This window comes from Protopterus annectens, chromosome 10.part0, assembly GCF_019279795.1.
Source record: "Protopterus annectens isolate FY-2018-M chromosome 10.part0, PAN1.0, whole genome shotgun sequence".
Classification (NCBI taxonomy): domain Eukaryota; kingdom Metazoa; phylum Chordata; order Ceratodontiformes; family Protopteridae; genus Protopterus; species Protopterus annectens.
In genome coordinates this window covers 297777150-297787758 of record NC_056744.1, presented here as the reverse complement: position 1 = coordinate 297787758, position 10609 = coordinate 297777150, and the positions used below count along the sequence as shown (strand labels likewise).

Below are 10609 nucleotides of genomic sequence, written 5' to 3'. Positions count from 1 at the left end.
TACTTTACAGTTGTAAGTAGGAGGAAGACTATAGCCTTACAGGTCAAAGAAGCTGAACTGTTGATATATGGGAAGTTCGATTCTGGAACACCAGTGTTGGGGGGGGGGGGTGAGCTGCAGCAAACACTCCTAAAGAAGCCACTAGGGATCCATAGAGAAGGAAGCTGACTGAAAGCACCTTTGGACTGTTTAAAAATTGATACAAAATACTATTTTTCTTATTAGAAAAGCCTGTACCAGTAAGTCTTCCTTCTGTTTAGGCAAACAACATTAGTTTGTGGACTAAATGCAACGCCAGAAAAATGCTGACCTCAATTCAGAACATTGATGGTAGCTGGACGAAACAATCTGAAAAAGTCCTGAATCCAATGTAATGGATTCTTCTAAAAAGGCAATGCCAGAAGAAGCAAAATGGACTGGATCCAATTATGTAGATGGGGACACAGCAGTGATTAACCAGTTCAGATGTGACAAGCTGTAGGAGAGGAAAAGATGAAAATGCAAAAGGCAACAGAAAGATTCTTCTGGAGAGTTGTGGTTAATGTGCCTTTTCAATGTGGTGTGGAAGACAGCATCAATACTTCTTTGTTGATAAAGTGGGGTGGTGATCCCCATGTTCAAAAATTGGACAACAGTGTATTTCATTTATAGAGGGTCTCAAGTAAAAGTGAGCTATTTGTTCAACAATCTGCTGCAACCCCTAGGCTTTGGCTAAAATGGGTCCATTACTCCTCTTAGCAAACACAGTTAAATAAACTGAACATGTTTTAATAGAGCTAAACAACAACGAGAGAAAAGATTCAGTCACCATTTGCCCTCTTTTCAGTCCAGTTCATCCAGAAGCATAACCTAACTCCACAAAGGTATACCAGGATCTAAAGGTCATGTAAAATGCAAGACTTGAATTTAAAACACAATTCAAAAGAAGTCTTAGAGAAAGATGAAGAACTGTTGTCATCATATGTCAACTACATACTACATCAACAGAAGTGCAAATATCACTTGCACCCTAAAATGAATAATTATACAAAAAAAAATTATTAAAGAGTTCAGACATAAAAGCTAAAAAAATTTCATGTAGGTTGTAGACTGTCAGAATAGTTACATTATTTAAAATTGTAAATTGTGATGTATAGTCCAGAAATAATTACCTCAGCTCTCCAGATACCATGATGGCAACTCTGTCACATACTGCTTCAGCTTCCGCCATGTAATGTGTAGTCAGAATGGCTCCTCTCTGTTTGCTTTTACATGCAGCCCGAATAGCCCTCCTATAATCAATATAAAAAATATGCAACTTATTAAAACACAAACGCACATAAACACACACACACACACAATGCAAGCGTCCAACACCTTAGAAAAATGTCTTAGAATCTAAGTTAGGTGATAAAAATAATATCAACATGATCTCACTGAATTTCAGACATGCTGCTGAGAGCAAATCTGACAGAACAAAATGGATGACAAATCATTAATAATATTCATGAATGAAGTAAGTGTTGCATACAGCCAGTATATAAAAATCCATGGAAAAAGGTCTACCTTTTTTAGTGGCAACTGTGCAAAAGGGCTACATAAACAATGCACACCAAACAGGCAACTGGTGCACAGTATATATAAAAACTAGCTACACAACATGTTCAACATAACAAAAAATAAATCCTAAGCAACTGTAGTGTACACAAAAGTTGTCTTCTGACAGCGCACTACAACACAGCTACATAAAAATAAAACATGACTTAAGGTTGATGTGTTTCCATGGGTGCAGTGCATTTATGGAAGTGGTTAGCATTACAGTGACAGAGTTTTATTCATGAGTTGTCTTTCAAAATAAGTAATTACACACGCACGCAAACACACATGCACACACATCCCTTGTAGATGGGGTTTGGTTCCTCCAGGCAGTCAAGTTGAGATATACAATGTAATGGTGACCAGGTAGTGGAGCAGTCAAGAATATGCATCATATTGTGGTTTGTTCTTGGTACCAGCTGGTTCATTTCTGAAGGCTACCTCCCTACTTGCTGGTATATTTCTAAGCTCTTTCATTCTCAAAGGTGTGGTCTAACAGTTTCTTAAGTTTTGCCTGATGCCTAACTCGGTAGCATTTCATATAAGGATAAGCCAGCCCTCCTAGCATTTCACTCCAGTTCTCCTCCTGAAGAAAGGCAAATAAACAAGGCCATGTCATTTCTATCTTCTTCTGCATCAACTCCAACAGGCACCTGAGCTGCTAGCCATAGCTATGTCCCAGCAGAAATGTCTGCATGTCCACCTCTCAAGTGATGTGCACTGCCAATGTGAAATGCCAGAAGTATGTCACTATCTATAACATAATGCCTGACAAACCTGACTTCCCTGTCAAGAGGTATGACCTCTTGACCACTGCTTTTTTTAGATGTTACAGGATGAAATGGTTAACTGGACAAACACAGTTCCCAGAAGCAGATGATTTTTCATGACCTACAGTTCCAGAAACAGTGTTCTGAGTTCCATCGGGCAGACGTGGAGACAAGAAGGAACTGCACTGTAAGTACCATGTATGAGCTGAAATATGATTCTAAGTGCATCTTCAAATATCCATCATCAAGACCTATTACGAGTCTGGAGCCAGGAAAGGAATGCAAACTGTCAGACTGGTGGGGACTGTATATTGTTCTACAGCCTGGAGACAGGGGTCTAACACCAACAGCAAGTCTATGGATATTCTGTAGTCACTGGAAACTCACATTTCACTGCAACAGCTGTATCTTCCACCAAGATACAGTCTTGCATACAGTGGCTGCCATCAAGACCAGAAGGCGCAGTAAAGACCAAGCTTGGATCCTGAGTTACACCCTCACCCCGGAGACCAAAGCTCTGACCTTTTAGGCCTGCCTTAATGAGAGAAACAACTAACAGTGAAAAATGTCCAATACTGTTATTAAAAAAAACAAACTTCCCAAACCAAGGTCAGTAAGGGCAGGAAAACACCCACTGGATGTCCACTTCCAATGAGTCTACAGATGTCACAACAAGAAGTCAGCCATTCTAGTATGGGAAAACCAAAGATCCATCTTCTGCAAAGATTCCACTGACATTATAAGTATGCTGGTAAAGACTCTGAGCTTTAAGGAAAGTCCAAAATGCAACAATTTGTACTGAACATGATCCTTAATCATTGTGATCTGGAGTACTAAGAATCTTCCCTGGATACTGAAGGAGAAGGAGAAGGAATACCATGTTTCCTGGGATGTACTTCTAAACATCGAAGTCCACAAATCTCGAATGGCTAACAATCGATCCTGAAAGATAAACAGCCAAAACAATAAAAAAACTAAAAACGTATGTTTTTTGCAAGGGGGCAAACTCGCCTGCACCCCCACATCACCTGCTAACTATATATACCAATTCTGAGACCGCACTAGAGTGGGGAAAGGGCAAACACCCAATCTTCACTGTGCACAGTCTTGCATGGCCTTAACACTGGCAGAAGCGCTCAAATGAGTTTTAATGACTTCTACTGGTGTTAAACATGTCCAAGACTAGGAATACTTGGTTATATGGAGTAGTTCCATTTCCTGCAACCTGCAAGCATAACGTAATGCAAGAATGAGAGCACTGCAGACCAACACTGGATGCCAAGCGATCAGAGCAAGTGCCGAAATGCATGCGAACCAAAAACAATGTGGTACTGGGAGATGTCATACACAGCTATGGCGAAGGCTTTAGATAAAACTCCCTAATGGTGTGATACCACACACACATTGATGTAATGCAATGCAATTCTACACAAAAGGCTGATGGCAAAAATTCTACATGAACGAGCAGTCTCTCATAAGATCATTTGCTTTATTACAACAGTAAAAACTGTTCCCTCTTTCAAATTGTAACTTATATATATATATATATATATATATATATATATATATATATATAAATATACATACAGATAGCTATAGATATAGGTACGACTCTTGATTGAATGCCATTTTAATTGAATCCCCAATGACTAAATTAAAATGGTTGAAAACCCATTTTATTGAAAGACCTTTTATTTGAATTCCATTAACAGAATACAAAGTAAAAATTACCCAACTGGAAATGTTTCAAAATATTTTTGTAAGACAGCCACACTCCTCACACCCCTCTTACTTATATATACTAACTTCACTGAGACATAACTGTAAAGAAAAGTGAAAATACTACACACAAGGAATCACTGTCAATGCACAAACAGAAACTACACCAATAGCAGTTATGTATAGGTAACACCATTCTCCAGATAAAGCTTCTTCAATATATGTATTGGTAATAGTAGTCACCAGATGAAGCTTCTTTGCCAAATTCCTGTAAGATCGAATTTCATATGGCCGAGACAATATGATTGAACTTTTGGAATCCCGATATTGTAAAAAGAGATCCGCATATGGAACGGAATGGGAGATTTCCCTTTTCAAATAAATAACGAAAACCGAAAAACAAACTTCTAAAAAGGAGCAAACCTTGGGTAAGCCAAGAAAACAAATTTATTGTAAGCTCTTTCGGATACAAACATATGCAACCTTCTTCAGACAACATAAACAATAAATAAAGGGATTTAAATAAACCCTTAGAATGACATCATACATTCATCAATTAGTGTTTAAAGCAACAACCTAAATGCATAAAAACACTTTTAAAGATAATGGTCAGTTTAAAATGTATGAGTGCGTAAAAAATAAAACATATATATAAATAAAAATAAAAATAACTTCAACAACAAATTCTACTTTGAAATCTAATATGGGAAGAGATTTGGAGACATCTTTGGCACTCTCCAATGTTTCGTTGGAACCTTTACCATCTACAAGCACCTATGGTGCGGTAAGCTTACCTCACCGCAATGACAATAATAATGATTTGCGTTCCAACAATTTAGATAGTATCATGAATACTAACAGTGGCAACCCTTCTTTAGTGCTGCCATCTCTTAATGATTGTCTGAACACTTCCATTCAACTTGACCATGGTGTTACCTTTACAAATGATAATAACAGCAGTATGAACATCTCTGGTTCTAATTCCTTGATTGATAATTTAAAGAAATTTGACGAGGGCTTGTACAAGTGTAAAAAACTACAGTTGGAAATTGTGTACCTGCGTGAGTGTATTGCACGTTGTAACATCCCAAAAGGTTTGCAGCAATGGTGCTTTCCTGCAGGGGTAATTTGTGGCTCACAATTTCACAAAGATTTAATTAGCCTGTTTGACAAACAAGGCTGTGAATTCCTTAACCTCCTGGCTGATAACTACCAGAATCAAATTGAGACCCTGAAGAAAAAGTTGTTAGAGCTTGATAGTAAAATTAAAAATGACGCTGAATTTTTGAGGTACAAGTTCGAATACATTTGTACCTTTAACAGCATCGATCAATCTATTGAAAAACTTAAAAGCATTAAAAACAAGAAATTGGAACAGGATCGAAAGGATTACCTTAATGGTACTGCTTATCCCTTCCCACCTTCAGGTTCTTTGGTCAATTCCTCTAGTACACAATCAGAACTTGGTACCTATGGAAACGGAAAGGGGGAGGAGTTCTGGATGAGACCATTCATTCCAGCGAAGTGAACTTTGAGAATCATTTGAACAGTTCACCTAGACGTAGCCAACGTTTGAGGGAACAGCAAACTAATAACCCAAACAACAGTGTGGGTTTTCAGAATCGCTCTTTACCCAACAATTTATTGCCGAAACCCAGAGGCAGCAACACTCGCTGGAACAAGAGAAACAACCATCGGAGGAGATAGTAACTGGTGAACACAGTGAACTGTTTGGGGCATTGTTTCCCCAGATTATAACAAACAGTACAGGTGACTTTAAAATTTATAATTTCACCGATGTTTATGTTTCTGATGATTTCATTGACCTGTTGGCCAAAGGTTTGTCCTTTGTGCCCTCTAAACATTTGAATCTTGCTGAAACTATACTTGATTTAAAGCTATTTGTACGGAAGTTGAATTTACAGTGCTTATTAGGTAACACGTTTTCTGATATGTCTGAGTTTTGTACTTCCAGCACTTTTAATCCACCACTTCACTATTCTATAAGTTTTTTTTGAAAAAATTTGTGAAGTAGACATAAGGAATATCTGTTCTACTGATTTTAGATTTAACAATCAGAAAAGGTTTGATGTCTCTAGAAGTCAAACTGAGGCCTTGCAATCCTTAAAGTTACAAAATATCCGTGTACTTAATTAAGCCTGTTAAAGGCGGTGGTCTTGTACTGATAGCTGAAGATGTGTACTGTAACAAAATATTAGATATTCTTAATTCTGATAAATATGAAAAGGCATCTATAAATGAGCTAAATGGTGCATACCAACGCATTAGGTCTTTATTAAATGACTTATTTATTGATGGAATGATCTCTTTAGAATTGCTTAATTACATAACCATCACATCTCCTGTAACTCCCACCATTTTCGGCTTGCCCAAGCTCCATAAGGATTTAAGTAATCCCCCATTCTGTCCCATAGTTGATGGACGGAATAGCATTACCTATGGGTATGCAAAGTTGGTGGACTACAAGCTAAAAAAACATCCTTCTGGTCAGACACATATTTGTCGTGACTCATGGAATTTTTTGGAGTCTATTAGCAATCTGACATTTTGTGATAGTTATAACTTTTTGACCACTGATGTTTGTGATTTGTACACCTGTATTCCACATAATTTAGGTACAGCTTGGGTAAGAGAATTTTTATTGATGGTTGGTGCTGACGGTGAGGAAATCGACCTTATTGAATAATTTCTAGACATCATTTTGGCCAACAATTACATTTTCTTTGGTGGGGACATTTTCCATCAACTGTCTGGTATTGCTATAGGGTCTCCCTCTGGAGGCAGTTTTGCGAATTGCGTTATGGCCCATTGGGAAAATACTTCTTTTTAAACATGACTTGTATATTAAACATGTTGTCTGGTACACTCGCTACCTTGATGATTTTTTTTTTTTTTTATATTTAAAGGGGATGAAATCGATGCTTATAATTTTGTTTCTAGTATAACAGAACTTACTGATTTTTTTAAATTTACTTATGTTTTTGATAGTAAACGTATTAATTATTTGGATGTTTGTCTCCATAAGGATTTGAATACTGCTGGCTACATAGCCAAAATATATAGGAAACCCACTTATTCTGTTTCCTTCATTTTGATAGTTCCCATCCCCTCTTTCAAAAACGATCTGTGGTCAAGGGACAGCTAGTAAGGGCTGCCCGTATGACAACCTTGGACCACGACTTTTTGAATGAGTGCGATCTATTGATGAATATATTTATTGCACGTGGGTATCCCCATGATATGATTCATGAACTGGTTGATGAAATCTGCATCAAATGTAAGAATGGTTGGTTTAGGCCTATTTTAACTAAAAGCCTGACCACTGTTAATGAAGGGACTTTAGAATTTTTGGATAACAACAATGTATCCAGCATGTCTGATGATGTAAATTTTTCATTGATTTTCATTTCCCCTTTTTCTTCTGATGCAGGGTTAATCAGGCACATTATAGTTACGAATTGGGTTTTGTTAACAGATGACCCCTATCTAAGAAGTAAAGTCCCAAAGACTCCAAAAATTGTGTACAAAAGGGGTATTAATCTTAAAAGTATGGTTCAAAAAAACTACCCAGCCCCATTTGTATCATCTGGTGGAATGTATAAATGTGGTTGTTGTAATCAATGTAAGCATATTAAGACATCTAATAAATTTACCATCCGTAATGTGGAGTATTATGTAAAAGGGAGATTTAATTGTAATAGTGCTGGGGTGGTATATGTGGGCGAATACCAACGGTGACCTCAATTTTATATTGGCAAGACCGAATGCCATTTAAAACAACAGATTTATGAACATCAATATTTTATATCTAGAAAGGATTGTACCAATAGTCTAGCAAGACATACTGCTGAATTCAATGACCATTTCTTTTTATTTATGGTCATCGAACAGGTTTCTGATAACCCAAGAGGTGGGACCATGGCCTCTGAGATTGGAACTGAGGGAACTGTGGTAGCAGGTTTTAACAAATGCTTAAATGTTTCCTGGGCTCAATGAAATGAGTTCTGTCAAATGTCTCTTAAAATTGAAATCATTGGAGAGGCATTAAAAATTTTTATGCAATATGTAAACAAGCAAATATGTTATTTTCCCTGTTGTGTCTCAATGAGTTAATGTATTTAAGGTTGTGTTTACATGTGCACATACATCCTGTGATATAAATGTTGAAGTTATTTGTATTTTTATTTATATATATTGTTTATTTTTTATGCACTCATACATTTTAAACTGACCATTATCTTTAAAAGTGTTTTTATGCATTGAGGTTGTTGTTGCTTTAAACGCTAATTGATGAATTTATGATGTTTATTTAAATCCCTTTATTTATTATGTATGTTGTCTGAAGAAGGTTGCATATATTTGTGTCCGAAAGCGCTTACAATAAATTTGTTTTCCTGGTTTACCCAAGGTTTGTTCCTTTTTAGAGATTTCCCTTTTCCTCACTGCAGTGGAAACAGAAAATATACCCCTGGGATCCCACCTGTGTCCCTGCTAGACAGGGAAAACAGATGCTGACTTTATGGGAACATGGGTGAAATTCTTGGCTAGGCTTATAAGGACCTCCAGGCCAATAGCCTAATATCAGGGTCTATATTATATTAGTGAACGCACTAAACTGCAAACGCTATATAATTGACCCACAATACCTGAAAATCGAAAATGTTGAACACACGGATCAGCGATTTTTTTTTCCCCAGGGAAAAAAATCGCTGATCCTTACAAAAAAAAAATCCAAACACAAAATAAAGTGGGGGGCTGTGCCCCCCACACACCCCTACCTAAATATATCAACTCCTACATCACACCCACCACAGTGGAGGAAATGGCAAAGTTCAAAAACGGCACACTGATTTTTTTCCCTAGGAAAAAAAACTGCTGTTCTGTGCTTTCGGTATTTTGCTATTTCGCATAATCATGCTCGACGAAACAGCGTTTGCTTAAATAACAGGAACTCTAATATCGTCCTATTAACCTATGAACAGATCAAGAAGGGTACTAAAAGGCAAAGTTTAGGTTTCTATGTATTACAACGGTTTGTTGTAAGAAAAGGTCTGTTGATGTGCTTCAAGTATAGAAAATGAAATTTTATTAGTATTTTTTTTGTGCAATTTGTTGATACCTAGGGACATCAGTGCAATGGGAAATATCCTTCCCCCCAATCTGCTGTGAGCTCGGAAATGATAATAGTACTTATGGGAGGGATGCAGGAGAGAGACAGCGCTAAACATGAAATACCTGTTAAAGATTTTTGTTTTTTTTAGTTTATTTCCTGCTGCAATGCTTTTAAAATGGATTTCTTTCAGATTCTTTGACTCTGTGAGACTGAGTCACTTATGTTTTTTTTCCCTACATCCTTCTTTTCCTTGTTGCTTGGTACCTATCAGCACTCCCTTATTCTACTCAGCCCATTTCTTCCACACGGGTGAGAGTCGTTCACAGAAAGCAACATACAGGCAGCTATCAGGAGTTTTAATGGTAGGGCTCTAACCCCCAAATCACAGTTATACTCATTTTTCTGCTACACAAAATTACCCAGGCTATACACACACACCATTAAAATGTTTCTTCTGGCTCCCGTGGTAACAAAAACAAATCTGGCCACACTATATTCAGCATTCATCAGAACTATCACTGAGTGCATTCTCTAGCATCGTGTCAAAAATTGGCTTCTGCTATGCAAGACTGAGAACCAATGACTAGAAAATCACATTGTGATCACAGCTAGCTGAAGCAACAAAATAACCTATGATCCAATTGCATGGATCAAAAAAGTGTCTCACTACAACTCCATGAGCTTGTTTATACCAACTTCACAACTGCACATTTGGGAAGGGAAAAACTCTCCTTATCAGTTGAAAGCAGTCTTCAGCAATCACCATTTTTGATCCAACATAATGACCGAGTAAGTGACTAGCAACAGACTGAACATTAAAGCTAAATAGGACATCTCATGAATCTACATAATTCCAAAATATTCTAAAATATTCCTCAAGCAAAATAATATTTCAAACTTTTTTTTTTCTTTTTTCATGAGAAAAAAGCTAAACATTTTCTGTGATTTCAGTTGAGAGGGATGCTTGCAGATTTGTGTGTGATGAGCCCACCTTTGACTTCAGACCCCCTCTCACTCTGTACTATTCCCTTCTCTTCTATCTACGGTGCACTCTGGACACATCTCTTCACTGAAAGAGTCTCAGCTCTCTAGATGAACAGATCACAGAATTCTGCACTCTATGAATCACAATGCACAGAGCAAATATGGAAAGGGCAATCACACTGTGGCCTTATCTAGCAGGTTGCGTGCAGATAACACCTTTTTTGTTGTGCCTTTCGGCTTTTCCCGGTTAGGGGTTGCCACAGCAGAACTCCGGTCCGCTAATGATTGGCAGTTGATTTTTATCTGCTGAGTTGCCAGCCCCAACACCTAACGCTGGCATACTGGCATCTCTTTAACAGGTGGGCATTCATTGGGAGTTGTAAAAGGAGGCATCCCACCTCTACAGAGACAACCCTTTGTTATTCTG

General features: G+C 37.5%; 1 protein-coding gene across 2 annotated transcripts in view; it reads right to left on the bottom strand.

Moving 5' to 3' along the window:
* The window catches only part of LOC122813052 (cholesterol transporter ABCA5-like), a 2390735-nt gene that overhangs the window by 221421 nt on the left and 2158705 nt on the right, over window positions 1–10609 (bottom strand). For both annotated transcript variants that reach the window (XM_044085171.1, XM_044085172.1), the window contains exon 35: window positions 1152–1271. In XM_044085171.1, the coding sequence (XP_043941106.1) occupies window positions 1152–1271 (120 nt within the window). The remainder of the gene's footprint in view (window positions 1–1151; window positions 1272–10609) is intronic.